Below are 26,679 nucleotides of genomic sequence, written 5' to 3'. Positions count from 1 at the left end.
ACTTTAAAAATGGAAACACAAAGCCTTCCTCTGCTCTTCTGGACCTTTGCCCAGGGAGCCGCATGCCACAGCATGGCTTCTATGTGGCTTCCTGGGTGTGGGCACTCTTCATGGTCTATATTCTGGTCTCTATTTATGTTTAAAATTAATTTTTGCAAAGAGCAAGCACACATTATAATTATGTTTTACATACCATGCTATATACAATTTATTTTTCATGTCTAAAGTGATGTCTCTTTATATTCTTTGCTACATATATTTACAGAATGTCTATTTTAAGATGCCTGTTTTTCTATACTGAGCACAGTATTCAAATACCTGGCTTGTAACTCTGGTTTTAGCAGGAGCTTGAAAGCTAAGCTCCTCACCTTTATTTTGTTTCATTTATCCTGCCATAAAACACCCTTAACAACACTTCCATCATTCTAGAAATTTAATTGTAATATGAGCATATTCATTTAAATGTTCAGTTTCAAAATCTGCATTATTGTGTTTAAAATAAATTGTCATCAAATGTTAACTCCTGTTTTGCTTCTGAGAAGACACAGAGAACTTGCTTTTAATGTTATTGTTTAAAACACACAGTAGAGCTTGGAAACTGAACTTTCTCCCCTGCGGCAAACATGTGACCTCTCTGGGCTCGATTTCTTCATCTATAGAAAAAAGGGTCTGATTCTAGCTGATCTCTAAGGTCTCTCCCAGTACTAATGGTCACTGTTTAAGAGGGAACAAAAAGGGATGCCAGAAAACAGTACTCAGGAAGGAGGATTAGAAAGAGAAAACGAAAATAACATGCACAGAGGAACCTTTATGTACTAACACCATGCTAGACGTTTTCACAAATATTAGCTCATTTAACTACCAATAACTCTATGAGGCTGGGCAGTAGTATTCTAAATTTACAAAGGAAGAAGCAGTCAGAGTGATAAAATGACTGTCCAAAGTCATACGTGGAGGGACAAAATTTGAATTATAGTTTATTGGGCTCCAAATCCCAGGCCCTTTTTCTACTAAACTATCAGCTAAAATAAGTCACTTGATAATGTAGGGATACCCTAGCTTTATTCTGTTGTTTTGTTTGTTTGTTTGTCTTGGTAGGAAATAAGTAATCTGGCACATCTATGGTGCAATGCACTTTCATCTCTATCCAGACATAGGATAGGTTCTCAGGAAACATAGTTGTATCCATTACAAATGTCAAAATTATCTGATATGCTTAATTACAATTTACTTGCCTTTGCTCTGAACTCAAAGGATATTAGACTAGTTAGTTCCTTTACTCCTATCTAAATAATAGTGATTTATAAACTAGGTATTTAGTTAGTTTTCTCCACATTTCTTTTACTTGGGGTTTACCAAGCTTCATAAGGTACCTGGGTTCAGAGTTTTCCTCAAATTTGGAAAAATTTCAGCCATTACTTCTTCAAATATATTTTTCTTCCCTTCCTTCTCCTCCTGGGGCTCCAGTTGCATATATGAGGCCATTTGATGTTCCACAGCACCGATAGTCTTTTTTCTATGTATTTCATTTTGGACAGTTTCATTGTTATGTCATCAAGTTCACTAGTCTTTTCTTCTATAATATCTAATCTGTTGCTATTGCAAAACAGTACTAATCCAGAGTACTTTTCGTCTCAAACACTGTATTTTTCATCTCCAGACATTCAATATAAGTTTTCCATGTCTTGTCCTATAATGTTCATGTTTTCCTCTATATTCTTGAATATATGGAGTTTATAACACCTGGTTTTACTCAGTTTTGAATATTAGGCAAACTTCACATATATTATGGGTTTGGTTCCAGACCACTGCAGTAAATCAAATATCACAATAAAGCGAGTCACATGAATTTTTGGTTTCCCAGTCCACATAAAACTTACGTTTATACACTACTGTAGTCTATTAAGTGTGCAATAGCATTATGCCTAAAAAAACAACGTATATACCTTAATTAAAAAATACTTTATTGCTAAAAATATGCTAACCATCATCTGACTATGCAGGGTTGCCACCAACATTCAATTTGTAAAAAGTGCAATAGCTGTGAAACACAATAAAATGAAGCTCAATAAAAAAGGTTATGGGACTTCCCTGGTGGCACAGTGGTTAAGAATCTGCCTGCCAATGCAGGGGACAAGGGTTCGAGCCCTGGTCCGGGAAGATCCCACATGCCGCGGAGCAACTAAGCCTGTGCACCACAACTACTGAGCCTCTGCTCTAGAGCCCGCGAGCCATGACTACTGAGCCTGCGCGCCACAACTACTGAAGCCCATGTGCCTAGAGCTTGTGCTCTGCAACAAGAGAAGCCACCGCAATGAGAAGCCCGCGCACCGCAACGAAGAGTAGCCCCACTCTCCACAACCAGAGAAAGCCCACACGCAGCAACAAAGACCCAACACAACCAAAAATAAAAACAAATAAATTTATAAAAAATAAATAAATAAAAAAGGTATGACTGTATATTCTAATTTATTATTTATTCTTATAATTCAGTAATTGCCATTTCCACCAACAATGCCACTGAGCATGGGAAGCACCTATTAACTCCCAGTCAGGTCAGTCCCTTTCCACAATGGCAGGCCTGTTGTTGGTCCTCACAGCCTGTCCTGGCCCAAGAGAAACTTTGTGGGTGAACAGGAGCAGATATGCTTACCTCTTCACTTGGCTATAGTTGGAAGTCCCTTATAAGAGCTGTTTTTACTGTCTTATCTACTAATTCTATCATCTGTGTTATTTTGGGGGTTGTTTCTAATGACTGATTATTCTTTTCATCATTGTTCATATTTTCTTGCTTCTATGAAAGCCTGGTAATTATTGAATACATGCTCCACATTGTGAATTTTACAGTGCTGGGTTTCATAGTTTGTATATTCCTTTAAGTATGTGTGGACTTTGTTCTGAGACACAGAAAGCCTTACTAAGCTTACTTTTAAGCTTTGTTAGGCAGGTCCAGAGCAGTCATTAATCTAGGGATAATCTGGCCCCACTAGTGAGGTAATACCCTGCTGGGGACTCTACTTGGTGCCCATGTGTCAAGTGATCTTTCCAGTCTGGCCAGTGGGGACACAAATCATTCTCAGTTCTTTGTGAACCTTGCAATGGTTTTGTCTGCTACATCTGGTCTTTTTCCCTGGCCTCAGGTAGTTTCCTCACATGCAGTACTCAGCTAAATACAGGGGAACCTTCTGCAGATTTCCAGTGCTCTCTCTCTCTATGCAGCTCCCTCCTCTGGTACTCTACCTCACAAGTTCCATCTACTTGGCATCCTTAAACTCTAAACGCTTGTCTCTCTACTCGGGAAGCCTTCCAAACTGCATGTGGCTACACGTCCCGCCCCACCCGCCCGCCCCCGCACTATTGCCTGGAAATTCTCTCTAGACAGTAAGATGGAACAACTGTGTTGCTTGCCTCACTTGTTTCTCTTCTATCAGGGGTCACTGTCCTGTACTCCTATTGGAAATGTCTGAAACTACTGTTCTATATATTGTGTCTTGAGTTTTACTTGTTTAAGTTTGGAGAGTAAGTAAATCCCTGTTCCTCCATAATGGTTTTAAATGGAAATCTTCTAGGTTTCTTTTAGGATCTCTCTCGGTATACAACCAGATAGTTCAGTTACAACCACTACTACCACCCATCACCATCTTCTTTATTAGCATCAGATTATCATCAACGTCATCGCTATACTAACATTTATGGAATAGTCACTATATTCTAGAAGATGTATTATCTCATTTAAGACCCGTAAAAATATTAACTTCCATTTTACAGAGGCAAAAACTAAGGCTGAAAGAAGTAACTTGCCCAAGGTGACACATCTAGTAAAAGTGACAGAACTGACATTTGAACAGAAACATCCTTCCTGCTGATGTTGACAATTATAGCAAATAAAAATTCTGGGGGAAAAAAGGAAAGGAAGACCATCTATTTTTATTTTTGTTACCTTCAGCTAACAATGCCCTATGTCACGTAGTCGTGTTATGTACAGAGGGAAAGAATGACTACAGAGAGAAACATGAAATATTTTAGTGACCATAATTCTTTCAATTAGCAAAATATAAGATTATTTTCAGAACTTCTGTAATAATAGGTAGGAGCTATTTTAAAAATTTAAAACATTTGCTTTATGTCTTGGTCTATATATTTTTACTCACACATACAATAAACAGTCTAATAAGTATAATAAATGCCTCCTTTGTTATTAACATAAAGTATAGTCAAGTCAAATTATATAGAGAACTCCCTAAGAATTTGCATGTGGTCAAGTGAGTAATAAAATTCAGTTGGCCCACAAAACTGGAATGGTAAAAGCAAATAGAAACTTGAATCTAACCAGGGAACATTTTACTCATCCAGTAAAGGCTTGGTTTGGTGCAGTTCCATTTGGCCAACCCACTTATAAAATGACTTTTTCATGTTAAAATATCTAATACTCAATACCTCAAGTCACTGATGTTTGATATGCTTATACTCCAACAACTATAATTAAACAAAGTGCCTTGGTTTGAGTGGTAGTGTTCTCTTATTCACAAAAAGAAACTCTTGGAACACAAAATAAATAGTCTGTTTCCATAAGTTAATACTATCTTATTAAATGTAAACCGCCTATTGTCATATCTCAATATTTCTAACAACAAAGCATAAATGTTCATCTACTTCTTTGGAGAATCTAAAGGCATGGGTGGCATTAAATTAATTCCTTTGGGTGGGCACTGGCAGAACTATCCATCCTAATTATGTTTACTATTTTATCTTTGGTATTTGGGATCCATATTTTTTAAGGGCTTTTCTGAAATCTCAAAGTCCCTATCTGCAAGTTTTAGAAAATAAAACAATTTCAGTAATTCTGTGGCCTTCAATGCTGTTTTGTTGGCCTTAGATGTTTCCCACGTAATGAGTTAAAAAATAATTGCAAAATTTCTCCAAGTGCAGTACTTTGGGCACATTACAATAATACATCTGTGCTTAACATATCCCGCAAAGTAGGTAAGTCAGTGATACAAAACAATTGTTTCTTTGAGCTGTCTGAATTTGTTAATTCAATACAGGAAGCACAGGCAATCGCAAAAGCCTGTAAGTACCAGCTGCAGCACAAAGTTAGACTGGATCATCAATTCCCCTCTGTCACCAAGCACCTCCTGGCTACCCCATTTTAAGACACTGAAAATCAGTGAGGAAAGGATCTATTAATGTTTCAGTCATAACTTGGGCAATCCTGTTTATCCTATCACAACTATATATGGCATCAAAGCATGATTACGTTATGACACCACTCATTCCTCAGAGCCACCACATTTATAACTATTTTTGAAGGAGAGAGCTTTATCAACAAACCATATAAAGTCTAGCACTGGCTTCTATTTTGTCAATCTAAAGTTTTGAGATCCTCCTCCTCTAGCACTGTAAGTTGGCTCCCCACCTGTTTAAGGAAGTTAGAGAGAAGTGTCACAAGACTATGACAAAGACTGGTAATAAAACCATGGCCATTCATGCCAATGAACATTAAAAAATAAACGCCAGAATCCAAAGGGGAAAAATCCTTGAGAAGTAAGTATGCAGATATAGGTGAAGATCTCACAATATGGCACTATTGTTATCAAAAGGGAAACACCTGTTTCTCAGTGCTCAATCATGAAATTTACAATAAAGAGGAGCATTTTGGGGTTCCTTTAGGCTGTTTTGCTTCCTGCCGTTTATTCCCAACACAGCCTGGTTCACTACCTTTCTTGTGAAGCTATTTTCCAAACTGTTTCCATAATCCTGCAAAGTAAATACCTTAACTTGAGTTACAGGGCTGGTCCCTCTCTTTTCATTTTTTATCCCAGTAGGTGAGACTGCCCCTGCTGTGTTTGGTGGCTGTGGAGTTGATGGCATCTTTGCTCCAGGTGACACCTGCATGCTGGCCAGCTGAGCGGCATAGAGCTGCTGCAAAAGAGGGAAGACAAACATCATCTCTTTAAATGCAGCTGAAATGGAGTGTCAAAAAAAACTTACCGTATTGTTAGATAATTGTTTCTCTGACAGCCTTGCAATTTCTCTTTCACTATTTTAAAAGAGGAAAATGAAAGAGAATAAACAGTATAACAGAAAGAAAGAGCAATGATATGGGAGTCATTATTCTGTTCCTGGTCCTTCTAGAAATAAGTTTATGACCCTAAACAAAGGATTGAATTGCTCTAGGACTCAATGTCTTCAATCATACAAAAAGGAATTTGACTAAATGGTCTCAAATATTCTTCCTAGTACCTAAAATCTTCATAAAAGTTCTTTAAAAGTCGGTATGTCCATTCATGTAATTTTAATATTCATGAACTAAGAAACTGATCTAAACTTTCCTAGGGATTTCTGGAAGAACATCATTCTAATCCAATACTGACTAAACTTCTCTGGGGATGCTGACCCTTCTGGATGATAAGACTGCTGCCCTCAAGATCCCTGAGGCCCAATGCCAGTCCCTCCTTCCTCAGGGTCTTATTTCTATGCAGCATATAACATAATCCAAAAGAGAATATAGCCAGATTTGTGGGGGAACAAAATCAAGCTTCTTTTTCCTAGCACAGGATGTGAAATCCTTAACTGTAGAGTTATTAGCTTTGGGGTGAAATTGGTGATAAATGAATGTGTTAATCTGCTATGGCTAACCAGAATTCAGATACCTCAATTTTAACAGAATTTCATGCTTGAAAATGCCATTCAAATATCTTCTTTTCTTCTTATCATCAAGAATTAAGCCATCAAGATTATGACTACCTTAATAGTCATATTTCTATCATAATAAATAGAAAGCTTCCTAGTTCATTAACCACAGAGAAAATAGCTCAAACTTTGCCATATTAGTAGGGGAGGAAAAACAGGTGGTTTGTATGTAATTTCCAGCATTACTAACATTCAGATGGACAAATAAAAAAAATTACAGACCTTTCAGCACATGTAATTAAATGAAAGCTTAATAAAGAATAACTTGCAAGAGCCAGATGTGCTTATGTCATGATTGTTGCTTTCCTTGGACCAATTTTTCTAATGTAACAAGCCTCTAAAGAAATTAAAGTTTCATAATTCTGTATGTGCAATGACTCAGTGGCAAGAAAAATTCACAAGTAAGAGTCAGTCAAACTGCTAGAACTTCGGGGGAAAGAAAGGACTATCTTGTTTCCTTTTTCCTTGTTTCCTTTTATATCTTTTTCCTTTAAAATCCATCCAGGTGTCTTCAAAGGGAGTGGGGCGCGGGGGTGGGGGGTGGATGCTGGGCCAGTGAAGAAAAGTCCTACACTGAACGGAGGGGAAAAGTACTGGCTATATGGTGGCTGGTATCATGACCAATATGCCTTACTATTGAATATTAAAGAGTCAGGAAATCTTCAAGAGACAAGAGTCCTTAGACATCATTTATGCCTTCATTTTACCTCATGATTCACAAGATCAGAAGAAAGTCAATTTGACTCAATCTTGAGTCCTTCAAGGAACTTCAATTAGTGAAGAAAAGCAGAAAAACAAATCTTTGGACACAAATCTATTTTTTAAAAGGCTGACTAAATTCAGAAATCCTTCAAAATAATTGAACAATATAGTTGCCTTGGAGAAACAGAGTAGCGTTCATTGCTCCCTCTGAAGTTTCGACAATCATCTATTTTACATCCCGTTCTAAAAGCTTGTACCTAAGAGAGGCAAGCTGCCTTAGAACTGTTGATTCCTTGGAATTCCTTGTGCCTTCTGGTTACTGATATGTTAGAGGCAGGAAGAAGTATAGCCACAGTCTGTAAAACTCACAGACCTGGGTAAACTGGACAGTAGAATATCGATAAGATTTAGTAGAATGAGCCTTGAAATAGAAATCAGAAATTAGAGTCCAATGCAGAGATAGAAAGTGCTCATGAAAATAAAAATTTTCACATTCTGCCTAACAAAATTTATTAGTTTAGATAGAAGTATAGAGCTTTTCAGATTGAAGACTTTAGATCTGACTTGGAGAAAAGAATGCCGTTCATTGAATAGGCATAGGTTTATAGAACAATTTCACAAATAGCTCGTCTTCTAAGCGAACATTAATTGAATATGTTCCATATGCCAGGCTCTGTATTAGGAGCTGAGGAGGATTCAAAGTCTTGGAACAAGCATATAGCTCTGGGGGAGATGGAAGATAAAGATCCTTAACAGTTGATTTGCACCTTTCCTGCAATGCTTATCCCTTTTTTTAACTTTGTGTTTAATTATGCACATGCCTTATCATGCTTGATAGACTGTAAGCTTACTGAAGTCATGATCAGCCTAATTGTTATTATTATTTTTTTTTTGTGGTACGCGGGCCCTTCACTGTTGTGGCCTCTCCCGTTGCGGAGCACAGGCTCCGGGTGCACAGGCTCAGCGGCCATGGCTCACGGGCCCAGCCACTCCGCGGCATGTGGGATCTTCCCGGACCGGGGCGCGAACCTGTGTCCCCTGCATCGGCAGGTGGACTCTCAACCACTGCGCCACCAGGGAAGCCCAACCTAATTATTTTTGAATGCCTAGCATCAACAATAGTGACTTGCAAATAAGAGATAACCAATCAATATTTTCTGAGTTAATGTGCTAAATATAAAATCCCTGGATGTTAGGGAGGAGAGATATTCTCTCTATAAATGAGGCAACAGCAGTGGTATACGATTATATTTATTGTAAATGTAATGAATAATTTCATGGTGTTGAGTTTTAAGAAATAAAGGGAAAATAAATTCAGTGCAAATTAAATTATACTGTTTTACAAGAAATTATTCTTTTGAAGTCATTTTTAGAATGTTGACTAGATAGCTCCTCAATAACTGCTAGCTTCACTAACCCATCTTACACTTTTCTAACACAAATTGTAGTATTAATTTTTCTTCTCAGCCTAGTTACTTATAAATTTAAAGTTTCCCTAAATGCTACTGCATCCTTTTCTGAAAGAATATAAAATACTAGTTATTCAAATAAATAGCTTTATAAGTTAGAAAACTCCTTTGCAAACTAATGGTTTAGGAAGGAAAAAGGTTAAACTCTGATTAACTATTACATAAGCATTTACAAAAGTCATTCCATGTAAGATTCTCAGAACACAGTTCATAGTCATAATGATGATAATAATATTAATTTCCAAACAACATTGAGGTTTAAAAAATCAACAATGCAGTAAAGCTTATAACAGGCTTAGCCAAAGTCCTTTAAACGTTTATACTTTGGTGAAGACTGTTTTTGTAAGTATAGGTTCTCCCATTTCAATTCTGAAAAATGTTCAGTGGTTGTTTGGGATATTGAATTGTCTCTTTATCCAAAATATATAAAGACATGCAGAGCATACATGTAAAAATGAGCCTTGTTAAATATTTTTCAAAATTATAAAATCACTCATATTTTATAGGAGCACTTTAAGAAATGCTTGTACTATTTTATGGCTAAATAAACCCTACCTTTATTATTAGTTCAGTTTTAATAAAGTAGCCAGCACTAAAATTTTGGTAAGCTGAACAATAACATACTTAGTACCTGGAATTGAAAGGGGCTTAACAGATCATTTAGTCTAGTCTGACCTCTTCATTACACTGATAAGCTGAGGTCTAGAGAACAGAAGTAGCACGCCCAAGATCGTATAGTTAGTACTGGAGCTAGAATAAGAATTCTCTAGCTCTCATTCCAGCATTATCATTTAAAGTAGAAATGGATATATGAACCAGCCTTGGTACTTTTCAAGCACATTTCCAGTACAGATGAAATTTTCAATGGCAAATCTTTATTAAATGTGTACTATTAACTAAACACTGTGCTAAACAATGGAGGTGCAACAACAAGCAGCTCAGAAATAGTCCCTGCCTTAATGGAGGTATTAAACAAAGGCTTAGGTAGTAACTATGAATTACAGTTGGAATAAGTGCTGAGAAAGAAAAATATAGAACGTCAGGTGGCTGTCTAACAAAGGTATTTAATGTAGCCTGAAGGACTACAAGGATCAGAATAGCTTCTCTAAGGAAGTAATGCTTCAACAACTATCCATGTGGAAAGGTTGATAAAGAACATTCCCAAAAGAAGACACATCAGTTATTATGGCTCTGAGGCAGGAAAGAAGATGAACTTAGAAAAGGCCAACATGGTGCGACTGCTGAGTGAGCATAGAGCGGCATGAGAAGAGGCGAAAGAGGGGTAGGGTCTTATCAGGCCACATTAATAATTTCAGACTTTATCCCCAAAAGAGAAGTACCTAGAAAGAGCAATGAACTAGAACCAAGACACAAAGACTCTCTTCTATGCTTTATCACTAACTCATTGACCAATCTTTTTTTTTCCGTTGCGGAGCACAGGCTCCGGACGCGCAGGCTCAGCGGCCATGGCTCACGGGCCCAGCCGCTCCGCAGCATGTGGGATCCTCCCGGACTGGGGCACGAACCCGTGTCCCCTGCATCGGCAGGCGGACTCTCAACCACTGCGCCACCAGGGAAGCCCCTCACTGACCAATCTTTTAAGCACAGGATTAAGAAAGTCCTATGAAGATCTCACAAACCCACAAATACATATTACCTCTAGTAGTGTTTCTGGAGTTCTGTGTCCTGAGACTAGCCTTGGATCCTAGTGACACTTTAATAACTAAGTCTGCTTAGATTCAGCACAAAACAGTAGGTCCTACCAACCAAACTCAGCCTTGTGGTAAAATTCTTGAGTGTCTTTGAGTACACACGCTGGCCTATGGCCAAGACCTAAGAAATGTTTTGTGTCAGGGTCATTTTACAACATTATTGTATTTGGGAAGAAAGGCATGCTTTCCCCCCCAAGGAGTCAAATTTACGTCAAATTATAATGGATGGTGTCACAGTGCATCTAATATTTCCCATAATGTGAAATACATATATATTCTTTTATACCTGCTTTCTGTGATAAAATCACATAAGATCTCCAAAGGAGAGCACCATAAAAAAAAGGTGAAAGGTCTTTTATTCTCATAATCACGATTTTCACATAATCACTCATCCAGTCATCACCCCCATTCATTCGTGTGTTAATTCAACAAACATATATTGAGCACCAGCTCAGTCAGGTACTGTGCTAGGTATTTTACTTTATTATTTTATTTCATCTTCAAAATAGCTATATATGATAGGAATTATTATCTATTTTAGAGTCAGTCTCACTTTAAAGCCCATGTGCTTTCTGCTTTTATATGTTAAAATAAGCTATACAATGAATCACAATGAAACGCATTTCCTATTCCTAACCACCAGACAAGAATCACTGTCCAGGAAGAGAGATTCTGATATTGCTGCTCTTCTGAGCTCTTTTGACATCTTCCAGATGTCTCACAGCTACTTTTTCTAAAATGGCATTTCACAATCCTCAAATGGAGAAAGAAGAGTTAAGGGTACTACCAGCCACCTTGAAGGAGCAAGGGGCACAATTTTTAGCTAAACTCCCTGCTCCAACCAATCTTTGAGCCATAATAGAAGACGCCTGAAATACCCTAGTGACATGTTTATCAGACTGATAAAGTAAAGAGAACAATGCAGACTATGGGTAGAAATAGGAGAACTTGATAGAAAGAGAAATTGACAGGGGCTTTAAATTGGCACCAGTGTGCTCTAGTATATGGAAACCAAAGTAAAAAAGCAGGCACAACTTCACTTGCTGTATTCTCTTTGGAGTAAATTCTCCTGTGTTTTGTCATTTCAATTAGAAAGGGCATTTTAAAGTGGCCTGTTGGAATCTGACCCAGAGAGAAAGAAAACAAAATTCTCCCTCAAATACAACTTGCCTATTGGTAGATAATGAAGAAAGGAAGAAAAGAGAAAAATGCTATTCTATAAAAACAGATTCAATAGGCACTAACTTGAAGATTTCAACTCTCACCTTTATATTTACCTGATTTGCTATGGTTCCAAGTAATATCTGAGAACCCCAGGCCTCTAGCCCAGGTTAACTCAGATGCTGTTGCTGTGTTTCCCTGACACTACCTCAGGGGCACAGTAAGGAAATGTTGGAGAAACAAGCAGGGTGGGTAAGGGGGCAACCTTAAGAAAATGTCATTATTTACTTGATTGATGCTGCCTAACACTAGGCCCCAAGCCTGGCTCAGTTCTCCAGGGATATCCTGGATTTTGTTACCCTCTCAAAACAATACTGATGACCATTCCTCTGCCTACCAAGCAAGGCATGCTATAAAGCTGGATAAGTTCAGCTGTGAGGCTGTGAGAAGGTGAAACGGAGACAGGGGTAATTAAGCAGCTTGATTTAGTGCTTGTTCAGCACAGGGAAGAAACTGGGTCAGTAACAAGTCACTACAGACTGAAAGAGGGGTGGGGGAGAGAGCTTAAAAATAATTTGAAGGCGATCACAAATACTTTTACTTCTCATAAACCTCCAATGTCAACAAAATGATCCAGGAAATATAGCTGTGGTTTTATGGAAGGAAAGAACTGAAGTCCTTGTTTTCAGCATAGAAGCTACTTGTTTAGCTATATCCCTAATATTTGATACCAAAGAAAATTGGCTGTGAGGATAGGAGGTGAGAGGAGGAATAGGGGAAGAACTACTACTCCCACTTGTCACATATTGGGTTAATTTCCAAGTTAATCTCCTTGCCCCTCCTGCATATTTTTCTATTGCCATATTTTCCTTTCCTATTAACCCCTCTTGTTTATCATAATTCTACTCATCTTTTGAGTCTCAACTCAAAAATCACCTTCTCCTTAAAGACTTACCTGACCACTGCCTCCTTTGTGTTCCCACTATATCTCATTCTCTATCTCTGTGTACTTTCACCAAATTATGAGTTCCTTAAGGGAAGAACTGAGTCTTATTTGCTTTTATGTCCCTAGCACCTAACTTAATGCCTGACAATTAATAGATGCTCTGTTAACATGGACCATTAAAACCCCTTCATTTACCTTGTCTCTGTCTTCTTAAAATTACTATAATTTCTGCCCACACCATTTTCTTAGTATACTTTTCCTCACACCCTCTCCAAAAAGAACCCCAGAGGTGGAGGTCAGTTCTCTTCATTTCTGTCTTTTTGGACCAATAAGCATGTGAATTCACCATGTAATGCTTTGATTTTCTTGCAAAGAAACACCAGATAACACAATGTTAGCAGAAGGAAGAATTGTATACATGATCTAATCCAATTCTTTTGCTTTACAGATGAAGAAAACTAAAGCCTAGAAAAGGAAGTGATTTGCATAAGCACATCAACTTGTGAGCAGTGGGTAGAAAGAAATCTAGAACCCAAGGTTCCCTATTTTCCCCATTTGGTGTTCACAAGGACTCATTTCTCTTTGTGTTCTGTTCTCTTGGGGAACTAACTGCAAATAGAGTTTGTACTTTCTATCAGAGCTTTTAGTTTGGACTACATAAAAGGGATGTTTTTCCACCATTCCCCTAAGATTTAAAGAGAAATTCATCCTACATGTACTTAAAAAGTCATCACTGGGCACCCAAGAATGATTTATGTTGTAGAATTTTATTTTAATATTTGTCTGAAAATGTACACATTTTAAAATGCAACCATAGTAATAATAATAATTAACCATAGTTAATTATAACTACATTAAGGTTTCTACAGATGTTTAAAATGAAAGTTTATGCAAAAATAAATAAAGGGACAAATTTGTCTCAGGTGAGAGCAGATCTATTTCACCCCCTTTGAGACTTCTGCCATTTGTCTTCCCACAAAAAACCAAGGGAAAAATGGGACAAGCATTGACTGTAAGCCACTGGAGAGCCAAGACCTGTTTAATTCATTTCATTATCCCCTGCAGCCGGCTTAAGAATGTCAAGTAAAGAAAAATGAATTCAAAAAAGAGTTTTCCTGGCTAGAGATCATCTTGCCTATTTTCCCAAGCACTGAGTAGCTTGCTCCTCTGACATAACTCATTGTGCTAATGGGACGGGGAATAGGGGGAACACGTTGGGTGTGGAGGAGAGGAGAAGCTGTGAAAAACAGAAAAAAGAATAGGAAAGAGGCTCAGGTCAAAGGTCCTACCCTTGAACAAAGAGAATATTTTTAAAAACCGGGAACCCATCAAATAACAGAGCACCCTGTCGTCTGCCATGAAAAAAAAAAATCGGAATTCATTCTCTGATTGCACCAATTATATTGGAATGCACTCAGAAGAGCATTTCCTTATGGAACATAGTTGCCCAGTGCAAATAACTAAAAATAAACAAATCCACCCCCAATAGTTTTAGCAAGAGAACTCAGTCTCTCGCTGCTTCTTCCAAGTATTTTTCTTTCAGGGTGCTAAAAAAATATGTAAATACATAATGCTTTATTTACAGAAATAAAAGTGCAGTCATTGAAACAACTGGTAATTTGGTTCTTGAAGCGAGATATTCGAAGAGGTGATACCGAGGGCAGTTGGAAATAGGCATTACGGGAATGAATCTTACTGTTTTCCTCTGTTTCCAAGAGCTGGGCAGGCAATGCTGAAGACATCCAGCTCTCTGAATGTGCTCCAAGTGGTACAGCTTGCATTTGTAATGCTCCTTTAACTCTCTAGTCGCAAAGCCACAGCTCATCAGAGAAGTCTTAAACAAATGCATCTTGACTGTACCGATAGGATATAAATACTCATCAATGAGTCCAGAAGTTGGATGTGAAATCCAAGCATTATTTCCCATAAACTAAGTCACAAGGAATTTTTCAGTGGGTATATATATTTGAGTGCATGTGCTGAGTTTAATAAAATACTTTCAGTAAATGAATATATGTTAGGTTCCCAATACTTAAAAGCATTGTTTCTTTGTAACTGAAAGGTGAATTTCAGTTCAAGCTCATTCAAAAACTATTTATTGAGTGGCTACTACTGGCCAGGTACTATGCAAGAAATATAGAGGAGGTCAGAAAAACTAAAAGAAGAGGACATTTGAATACAGACCCAAAAGAACTGAGGGAGCAAACCAGGTCATTATCTGGGGATAGCATCGCAGACAGAAGCAAAGGATAGGTGAAAAGTCCTAAGGCCAAGGGTGTGCTTGTGCTTAGAATGTTTGAGAAACAGCAAGGAGGCCAGTGTGGCTACAGCTGAGTGAGCTGGGCAAAGGGTAATAGGTCAGGTGTCAAAAAGATAGCAAGGGGGCCAGATCATGCAGACTTTGTGTACTATCAGACAGACTTTGGATTCCATTCTGAGTTTCTGGGTTTCTAGGAAACACCGTTACAACAACATGGCAGACCTGGAAATCCCTCAGCAATACCCACAGGAAAATCTGGAGATATGCCAGGGCTGCCTTGCCTTGGCCCATGATGATTGCCAAGAAACCAGATGCTATTGCTTGGAAAATATTCTACAACTGCCCAGCTTCTATGCTTTTCGATTTCCATCCATAAGGAAGCCTCCAGAAACAACACGGAATGAAGACAAATATGGGTAAGTATGCAATGAAAAAAGTTTTAAAATTTTTATAAATATATATTTGGGAAAAAAATGCATGAAAGTGTAATATTTTCTAAATGCTAATTTTTCCCTTTAATGAATGGACAGAACAAATTTTGCTGGTTGGAAATAAATGTGTTTATTATATGAAAATGTTTTTACTGTTTTTAAACTGTAAACTGTTTTAAACTGGCTTATAATTTCTCAGGAGACTTTGGAAGGTTGAACACTAGAATTATGCTAATGAACAAAATTTTATACCTACAATGAAATGTACAGATTTATTTTTTAAATCTCATATTTAATAATAACACGAGGGACTTCCCTGGTGGTCCAGTGGTAAAGAATCAGCCTTACAACGCAGGGGACGCATCTTCGATCCCTGGTCAGGGAACTGAGATCCCACATGCCGCTGGGAAGCTAAGCCCACGTGCCATGACTACTGAGCTTTCACGCCTCAGCTAGAAAGCCTGCGGGCCGCAAACTACAGAGCCCACATGCCCTGGAGCCTGCGTGCCACAACTAGGGAAGAGAAAACCCACACACCACAACTAAAGAGAAGCCCGTGCACCAAAACGAAGTGCCCATGTGCCGCAACTAAGTCCTGACGCAGTCAAGAATAATAAATAAAATAAATTAAAAAATCTTAAAAAAAAATAATAACATGAAATGTGCATTTGTAATACATATTGAGAGATAAGGATGTATTTTGTTTTTTATTTTATTTTGGTTTTTTTTGCGGCACGCGGGCCTCTCTGCTGTGGCCTCTCCCGCCGCGGAGCACAGGCTCCGGACGCGCAGGCTCAGCGGCCATGGCCCACGGGCCCAGCCGCTCCGCGGCACGTGGGATCCTCCCAGATCGGGCACGAACCCGCGTCACCTGAATCGGCAGGCGGACTCCCAACAACTGCATCACCAGGGAAGCCCCAAGGATGTATTTTGAATTCACTTTTAAGTGATCCAGTAAACTCGGTAAGAAATAATGCAAACTATCCTATTCCTCCCTTACTCTTATATTTTCTTCTGTATTTTAAAATTCAAATAAATGTTTTACATTGTTTCATAGTCACCTCCACGAACTATCATTTTCAGCCTGCAAATTATTAGTATTGCCACTTGGAGAACTTCAGTGTATTTTGCAGTATTTAAATATGCCATCTGTATCCTACAGTAATACCTATGGCTAACTCTCTAATTAGCAGAAATGAATGATACCTTATACACAGCAGTCATAGTAAAAATCATTCAAATAGTTTGTAATAAACATATAATGAGCTTTAATGTCACTAGATATGATACTGACACCTATCTCAATAATCCACCTTGGAGAATCATTCTAGCAGATGAAGTGGGTAATGGTTAATATAAAGGACTGAAGAAGAAACTTAGAAAACTAAGGTTTATATGCTTAGTTTAGGAGAGGGAGGACAACACGGTGACTAAGTGTGCACACTCTTCAGTCACAACCTACTAATTATGTGATCTCGGGCAAGTTTTTTAATCTCTCAGTGCCTTAAATTTCCACATCTTTGAAATGGGAAAATAAGAGCACCTACTCCAAAAGATTTGTTGTATGGAATAAATAAATAAGTTAATGCACATAAAATACTTATAACAGGGGCTCACCATAAAGACTCAAAACCTGTAGGTTCTTAAATCCTTATCGGTATATTCTCTTTAACAGATGTCACTCCAAAGATCTTATTCAGAAAATACTTGGCATTTTTATTCAATTTAGCAAAAATGTATTAGGAATACAAAGATGAAGAAGATAGGCTGTCTTTCAGGTACTCAAAGCAAGAATAGGAAGGAGAGAGGAAGAAAGACACAATATGATACATTTACAAATTACTACTGAAACACCATCACTGGGAACAATTAGTTTTTTTTTTCTCCCAGATTTGTTGAGATATAATTAGTAAATAAAGTTGTGTAACTTTAACGTGGACACGTGACAATTTAATATATGTATCTATTGTGAAATGATTACCACAATAAGGTTAGTTAACACATCCATAACAAATAGAGTTTTGACTGAGGAGAGTAAGGTAGGTTTTACTTAAAGTGAAGCCCAAAAAAGAGATCTTATGTTAGCTAAAAGTTTAAAAATAATCCTGTAAAATTATTTAACAACAACAACTACAAAAGTCCTGAGCAGAATGGACACCAATCCCTGCAACACAGGGAATGTTTAGGCTATTAGAATTTCTGTTCTGCTTTTAGTAGTATCTCCCCTCCCAGCCCATTCCTTTGGGCTAGTACCCAAAGACTGCTCCATAGAACTAAAATGTTCACACTAAGGGCCAAATGTAGCTTTGAGAAAGGCTTAGGGTTTATAAAATGTACCACTTCTCTGGAAAAAGGGAAACCACCCTTGGCTATTCATTTAGGGAACAGGAACTTTGCTTTGTTCTTGTTTTCATTGTCCATTGTTGGACAGAGAAAACCCCTTAAGCATTCAAAGTTCTAACTTAGGGGGGGATTTTCGAAATCTCAATCTCTCCTCTAAGCCTACCGTAACACCTCTAGAAAACGCTCGCTACACGATGTAAAATCACAACTTTAGTTTGTTAAGAGGGCATAATTCCAAGCGGACCATGGAATATTTATGTCTCTCTGCAGCTCTTTGAAGGAATAATCTTATGTTTTTGTGCCTGTCGTGGGTCAGAGGTTCAAATCAGCACTTCTTTCTGTCACTTCTTATATGTTTTACTATAATTTACAGCTCAGCAAGAGGACTCATAAAACAAAAGTGTCTATTTTATTTCAGCAACTAATTCTAGTTAATCAAAGATTTCCAGCCAAACAACCCAGCATGAAACTCTGCATGGAAAATACGAGGAGAACAAAGCATTTTGTCAAATAACACATCTCATGATGTAAACACATATGTCTCTTAAAGGAAATTTTATCGTTTCCACATTATCGGCATACAAAAGGAGCATTCTTGTCGCAGACCTGGTGCGACTGTGGAGTCATCGTCATTGGAAACAAGAGCCTGATTAGGTTCCCACACAGATATGAATAGACTTTCCTTTCTTAGTGAAATAGCTGCTTTTATTCCTTTTTACAACAGACTGGTAATTGTCACCCTAAAAACACTGAATTGTACTAGGGCAACATTTGTTTCTGCTCTTTTTTCCCATCTTTTTAGAATCAGCCAATAACATTACTATCCCTTCTGGTTGGTCCTCTTCTGGAAAGTCTGAGTTAATCCACAGCTGTGTGAATGTGAAAAAGGGACACAGCAGGCTAAGTCTGTTGGGTCTCTTGTCTACTAATAAAGTGCACAGTCTGCAGGACAGATGTTAAGAAGATCTGTTAAATAAGTCAGTGGCAGAGATCCTGACCTCTGCCAAGGAACATTTTATTATTCCAGAAAGGGGCATAATTGCAAGGCATTAACAATTAGAAGAACCGTAGCTTTTCTTTATAGATTTTACTCCTTGCTTCATCATTTGGTTGAAATATAGTATCAAGGCCCATTCACTGAGAAGCAATGTGCTAAATATGACGGGGTTTAGTACAAACTGCAGATTACAAGATTTCCCCAAATCCCAGGGAAATGGTTGGACCTTGGCTTTGCTTCAATCTTAAACAGTTTTGTTTATTCTGCATGTATCATTACACTATTTGTACAGTTTCACTTGCCACAGGGTACCATTGCACTAAAGGGACTAGGAATCTTAACAAACGTAGTTTCCTAACTATTGAATCTAGTGTAATGGGAAATGTAAAGTAGAGATCAAATTAATAGAGGAATATCACATCATAAAGTTGTTCTCTATACTGCTTAGTCAGGAGGGAGGGCAGAGTCCCTAAAGCACATTTCAGGTGTGGCCACGGAGGATAACTGAACAAACACAACTGCCAGGGGGTGGAGCTAGGGGCACAGAACACCGAATTTCCAGAAAGTGGAATCAGAACCAAATCAGAAACATTACCCATGCCTAGTGGTATCTCAGAATTACCACTTTACCACTTATGGTTTGAATAAATTATGTCTACCACATGCATTGCAAATTCCCAAGTGTGGTGTAAAAGACACTTTGTGATCTGACCCCTCGCTTACCTTTCCAATCTCACCTCCTATTGCTCTTGTACACTCAGCCTGCGCCAGACCATTGGTTGTTTTCTGAGTGTGCCATGCTGTCTAGTGCTTCTACACCGTTGGGCAGACTGTGCTCTTTATCTGGAGTGCTTTTTATCTCCTCTGTATCTCTGCCACTCTGATTCCTTCTCCCATAAACCTAGAGAACTTCTACTCTCCTTTCGAGATTCATTTTAACATCACCTCATCCATGAAGATTGCCAATACTTCCCCAGGCAGAGCTTAACACTTTCTCCTCCCACAGCATTTTTATTTTGGAAACACATATACTTTAATAATTATCACATTGTTTACCAGACCGTGGGCCCTCTGAGGGCAGGGATCAAGTTCTATCCAGTTTAGTATCCCCCAAATAGAGAAGAGTACTTATTACACAGTAGGCACTTAATAAACACGTGGGGAATTAATGTATGAGTGAACGAATTAAACAATTAATCATTTTTCATGTTTATATAAATTTACACTCTGGCCTTGTCACTACTACCAGTACTGTTACAGGGGCTTATACTTTAATATGCCTTATTTTGTTTTTTAAAGGAGAATCTTCATTAAGTTGGGACATTCAATTGTAAAACATACATCTCTACAGAACCTCATCCCTGCCCACCCCAACTTAGAATCAGCAGAAGCATGAGATCTATCTTCGTCTTGGCCATACGTTTAAATTCAGTTTTTCATCCAAAATTTATTCACAAGAAGTCATAAAATTTAGTTCTTCACACTGTTCCCTCACAATTCTACACACCCTAACTCAGGCCACTTAACAAGCTGTGTAGCTTTGGTCAAGTCAATCTATCTCTCAGTCTCTTCAACTATAAAACCAAAAGATTCATATGATACTTGACAGTATGTGAAGCATCTTTCACAAGCATTTTCTTATTTATTTCTCACAACTGCTCTATGGGGATAGGTATCCCTATATCCATTTAATAGAATTTGGGTATAGAAAGATTAATTTGCTCAAGCTCATGGAGCTAATGGTAGAGTTAGGATCTCACCTAACTCTAGGGCTCTAAACGCCTTTCTGACTCTGAAAATCTATGCAGTTTGACAATCTCATTGTCTATTTGTGAAGGCTTTTCTTTCAATATTGTGTCACTCTTTCTTTTTTTTAATTAATTAATTTTATTTATTTATTTAGGCTGCGTTGGGTCTTCGCTGCTGTGTGTGGGCTTTCTCTACTTGCAGCAAGCAGGGGGCTACTCTTCATTGCGGTGTACAGACTTCTCATTGCAGTGGCTTCTCTTGTTGCGGAGCATGGGCTCTAGGTGCGTGGGCTTCAGTAGCTGTGGTGCGTGGGCTCAGTAGTTGTGGCTCGTGGGCTCTAGAGAGCAGGTTCAGTAGTTGTGGTGCACGGGCTTAGTTGCTCCACGGCATGTGGGATCTTCCCGGACCAGGGCTGGAACCCATGTCCCCTGCAGGTGGATCCTCAACCACTGCACCACCAGGGAAGTCCTGTGGCACTTTTTCTTGATTGGTGGCAAGTCCAGTTTAAAGTACCTTAATTGCTGCCTGATCATCACTTCTTGCTAAAGAGCCCTGCACTGGGCCTCATGCTTTTTTAACTTAGGTGAGGTCATCAGGCATAGGCATTAAGAGAAAAAGATTTCAAAGAACCTATACAAAACCAGCTTGGCCAACCAATAAATGAGTATACTTGAATGCACACGTACCAAATGGTCAGCCATACCTCATCTGTTCTTATCACTTTGAAGTATTGCTCATTTAATTGCTTTCGTCCCTAGGCTATTACTATACTATAAGAGGACAGGAACTTGTTTAGCTTGCTTGCCTAACAGAGTACCTTAAGTACATAGTACGTGTTCTAAAAATATGTTGAATTAATGAAGTAATAAGAGAGATACAAGTATAAGGATGTGGAGAGAAATGGTGTTTATGTTACTTCATTTAATCCTCACAACGTGGGAGGTTTCATTATCCCCATTTCATAGCTGAGGAGACTGAAGTTTAGAGGACATTAGCTCATGGTCACATAGTTCTTTTAACCGAAGAGGTCTTGTGGAACCGATTTCTTGAAACCTCAAGCCATTCACTATCGTATAGACAGAAAGCATGTCAGAGAACAAGCTAGCTACTAAATAAAGAGTGAGCATGTTGTTCGAATACACAGTGGCAAATCATCACCTGATGATATACGTCATTTTCCTGTTTCACAGTGAGGTATATCTATATTTGGTGTTAAGTGTTCATAATCAGTAAACGTGGCAGAGGTGGATCTAAAATCAGGAATAGTATGGTTGGATATAAATGAGTTATATATGACTATTTTGTTCTGCAACTAAGCAATGCCTCTTTATTAAAACCATTGATAAATGGATGGAAAAGTGGAGGACTTTCACCCAAATCAGTCACATCTAGGCCTCTACTTTCTCAACAAAGCTTCTCATTCTTGCTCTCACTCTCTCTGTTGTGCTATGTCTAAGCCAGTGATATAACTATGCATTTATTATTCAGGGACTGCCCCTTGGGCCCTGGAGCAAACACTTCCTAGGAGGTGAGGAAGGCGTTCTGAGCAGGTGAGCACTTCAGAGAGGAGTATCTTTTTCTACGTGGTCTAAGGAGCTCCTAAACTCTGGAGGGCAATCCCAGTACACTGAGGACTGGTTGGGGCACATGCTCCACTCCATTTAGTGACAGTGAGTGTTTCTCCTTCCTTTTTTTTTTTTTTTTTTTTGAATTATTTGCTTTTTTATTTTTAAGCAGATCTAGCAATAATCCATTGAGAATGTGACGCTAAACCACTTTTCCTATAGAGTTTTTAAACTGGGCCTCTGAGAAGGAGTTTGATACAATTCAATGACTGAAGTAATACCTTTGTCCATTTGAGCATTAAATGGCCCGTTGAAATACAGCTTAGTTAGAGGGAATTTCAGAAAATAGTACTTTCTAATTTTTTTTTTTTTTTAAATTTCTCTCCCAGTTGACTAGAGCAGAGCTTGGAAAACGCAGCTCAATCGTTTTCCACAGCCTCTCAGGTCAGTCTCTCACCAGTGTTAATTAAATATAACCCCCTTAGAATACTAAAGGTTAAGTGAGAGCAGCACAGCGTTCTTCTCCAATATATTACTGTGAACACAAATGGCCATAATCTGTTTATAAGAAGGCTTCTTTGAACACAGAGGTCTCACTAATGAAAAATTATAAGAGGAAAAGCAACATAATGTGACAACTGTTCATCACAAAATACATTTTAAACTACCCATTTCCACATCTTTTGTGCTTAAATAACACATATCATAAAGGAAATTGGTGTAATAGATGGTTTCAGCTCTGGGTAGCAAATGCAGACCAGTTTTCAGTGTGATAAAGTGAAACTGAAAAAGCCAGTGCATGATTCAGTCAATCTCTTAAAGTCTTCCTTCCCCTCAAGCCAGAGAACTTTTCCCCAGCAACTACAAGCATCAGTACATTTTCTCTTTTTTTAGCAGATGCTGTATCTTCAGTGGCACACCTTGACCAAACTTTCTAAAATTAGAAAACTGCTGAAATAATGGTTCTATACTAGCCGTTTTAAATTAGAAAAGTCTCTTTAAGCTACTGGGTTTATGGCTCTAAAAAGTTTCATATACTGTCCAGAGGTGTCTGTAAATTAAATCATTTAAAATAAAGCTCTTTAATGCTCTATAATTAGTCTTGTCTCTCTGAACATGGCTTTACTGTAAATGCTCCTTCCTGACTCTTCTATTGTCCCAAGATTGCGGAGAAGAAAGCAGCCAAGCGATAATTCAATATTATTGCCGCTTCGGTGCCCTAATCGCTTAAAGAGCAGCAAAGACTCTACGCTCTCTGCCCCACAGCTCCCGCAGCCTCCTGGCCCGAGGCAGGCTTCCCGACCCAGCAAAGTCCAGATGTCAGGAGGAATCCCCAGCTCCTGATGCAGCAGGCGCACCATTCCAGTGTGGTCGAGCATCTGCTTCATCTGCTGGCATGCAACCGGCCGGATGCACTCAGACAGCAGCACAGGCTAGGCACGGGTAAGGACACACTCCCCAGCTACTCCAGGAGACTCATCAAAACTGAAATGTTAAGACAGGCCCAGAAACTCTCAAAAGAATAGAGCTCAGCATTCAGCAAAAACATTCTAAGCATTTTCCTCAAAAGGAAGCTACAGAATAAGACATATTTCATGATAATTCTTATATTGGTTAATTCTATTAGGCTTGAAGCTTCTTCTGGACAGTTAACTAGAAATTTGGAAAAATACATGAACTCTTTGAGATCCCAAGAATGTGATGCTGGCTTTGAATTTTTCCCCTTTATAGTTCAATTAGATTATTTTTAATTCACTTGAATATTATAATAAGAGGAGAATAAGTCATTCAGGAAAGCTTCTAAATGACTGTGCTTCCTACATACCTACATACAGCACAGTTTAAAGCAAAGAATCCTGATCAAGAAGTAAATTTTAAAATGCACTTAAACCATGCATTATGGCCCTGTTTTGTTTAATAGATAAGTAATCTGGTCCAACACTTCCATCTGAGCCTCATTTTCTTCTTCTAAAATATGGGGATAATATTAAAGCATATTTATTATAAAGCCTAAATATAAATTGCTTATTAAACTTTAAAATACTATGCAATACGTATTATATACGTGTATGTATATGTATATATGTAGGTATACGTATATACATATACATACATACATATAATATTCATACTATTCTTAAATCTGTTTTGTTTAGTTTTGTTTTTAGAAAGAAAGGCAGGCTTCCTTTGTAATATCCAAGTCACACATCAAATACAGGTTCTCTGCCAAGAGTGATTCCACTCATCCTATGGGATCTCAACAAATAGCATCCTATAAAAACTAATAAACAGCTCCCATGTCCTCACCAAATTTCATATTTACTTCACTTGGAAATATAGATTTATACACTATTATAGTCAGAAATAATATTACTTTACCAAAAGCCAGAGTATATGGTGTGCTTAATACAATTGAGAAAATGAGCCTGAGGAGAACTGTGACTGTTCTAGCCAGAAGTGACTGACTAGAATAAAAGTCTTAGTTTTGAAGATCAAAGTGAAGCAAAGAACTCAGGATAAACAATCATATAGGTCTCAGTCTTTTTAAACCTGCACATACAGGTTCAGGTGGACAGGTAGATAGGTAGGTGGGATATTTCTGTTAAGACGAGTAAGATTTGCAATCCCAACTCTTTATTAAATATTTCTTTCCCTATTTTCCCTTTCCCCAGCTAGCATGTAAACTCCCTAGGACAAAGACTTTGTTTCACACAGGTTTTCTAAACCTCAGCACTACTGATAGCTGGGACTGGATACTTTTTGGTTGTGAGGGGCTAAACTGTGCATTATAAGATATTCAACAGCATCCTTGACCTCTACCCACTAGAGCCAGTAGCATCTCCACCCCCACCCCAAGTCATAACAATCAAAACTGTCTCCAGACGCTGTCAACTGAACTCTGGTGGGCAACATTGCCTCCGGTTGAGGACTACTGGTCTAGAACAGTACCTGGCACGTTATAGCCACTAAATAAATACTTGTTAAATAACTGAATAAGTAAATTTATTGTTTCGATTTTCACACAAACTTTTTCAAATTTCCTAAGCATGATCATTTATAAGCTTCCTTTTTAAAAAAAGATTTTGATGCAACTCCAAGAGACAATAAATTTCATGACATTGTCACAGTCATTCAAAGCTAACAGGTATAATTTCAAGTAATAGGAATTTTAAAAGAAAAGATGTAATACTTCATTATTTGTTTAATTTAAATGAATAAGTGAATTAGAGTGAAAACCTGATAAATATCCCCCAAATGGATTTTCTAGATTAAAAGCAACTCTGTTCCAATCTGGCTTCAAATGAGCACTGTATGTTTGCACTTTGGAGGGTTTGAGATAGTTAACACATATACATTTTAAGCAATAAAATTTGTATCCATATCTATCTTTTTTTTTTTTTTTTTTTTTTTTTTTTTGCAGTACGCGGGCCTCTCACTGCTGTGGCCTATCCTGTTGCGGAGCACAGGCTCCAGACGCGCAGGCTCAGCGGCCATGGCTCACGGGCCCAGCCGCTCTGCGGCATGTGGGATCTTCCCGGACCAAGGCACGAACCCGCGTCCCCTGCATCGGCAGGCGGACTCTCAACCACTGCGCCACCAGGGAAGGCCCCATATCTTTTTTTTTTTTTTTTTTTTTTTAGTTCATTCTGCTCCAGAGTAAACTGCATTAGGGACATTACTGATACCAAGGATCATGGTCTAGGTTAATATATATTATGACATCAAAGGTTGTTTACAGGTATTATAGCTGGTGCTATAACAGAAACATACAGTAAGAAATGAACTCAGTGCCATATACTGGAAATTAAGAATTTTCACTGAGTCTTTACTTCACCAAATGACCAAGAGGGTGGAAGCCTTGGGAAATAAATTTAGCTGTTTCCTCCATTTTTGTCTATTAAAAGGAAATGTAAATATTTAGCTAAACCAGCATTAAATGACTGTAAATATAAAGGAATTGGTACTTATACAGCTGGAAAGAAAAGAATGTTAAATTAATTCCTCTCAGTGTGACTCAAGATGGCTGTACTGATGTCACCAGTTATGAAAGGAATGAAAGAAGGAAACATATGACTTTTTTATCCATACAGCAACCAGTACAGTAGATGTTTAGTACACAGTAGGTGTTTAGTGCTTGTTTACATTTAATAGAGAAAATAATCCATTATTAGTGCCATTTAGGCTTGGAAGATATATAAGGGAATCTGGTTATTATCTTAATCCTAATGATCTAGAACAGTCAAAATAAAGCAAGATGGTTTCAAATCAGTACAGAGAGCTTAAATTGTTATAAATATTCCCTGAATTTCCATTTTATATGGATTTGCATAAACATGCATACCTGTAGGATATGCACTTTTCTACAAGTAAAACAGAAAGGAAGAATTGGCAGAATAGTAGTAAGTATCTGCTAGCTCTACTGGTCAGAAGTTTTATCACTCACTGGGGCACACCTATGAGGGGAATCTATCCAGCTATGTGTAGCTTCTCAACGCTTTTTAATTAAAATATCACTTAAAAATACTTTTGGGGCTTCCCTGGTGGTGCAGTGGTTGGGAGTCCGCCTGCCGAAGCAGGGGACACGGGTTTGTGCCCCAGTCCGTGAGGATCCCACATGCCGTGGAGCAGCTGGGCCCGTGAGCCATGGCCG

At 38.2% G+C, this 26,679-nt stretch overlaps 1 protein-coding gene across 9 annotated transcripts in view; it reads right to left on the bottom strand.

The window, feature by feature from the left end:
* SOX6 (SRY-box transcription factor 6) overlaps positions 1–26,679 on the bottom strand; it is a gene marked incomplete at its 3' end in the record, with an annotated part of 516,843 nt that overhangs the window by 81,226 nt on the left and 408,938 nt on the right. For all 9 annotated transcript variants that reach the window (XM_079928497.1, XM_079928500.1, XM_079928502.1 and 6 more), the window contains one exon: positions 5,773–5,922. In XM_079928497.1, the coding sequence (XP_079784623.1) occupies positions 5,773–5,922 (150 nt within the window). The remainder of the gene's footprint in view (positions 1–5,772; positions 5,923–26,679) is intronic.

The sequence above is a fragment of the Stenella coeruleoalba genome, assembly GCF_951394435.1.
Source record: "Stenella coeruleoalba genome assembly, chromosome: 8".
Lineage (NCBI taxonomy): Eukaryota > Metazoa > Chordata > Mammalia > Artiodactyla > Delphinidae > Stenella > Stenella coeruleoalba.
This window is presented reverse-complemented; position numbering and strand designations above follow the sequence as displayed.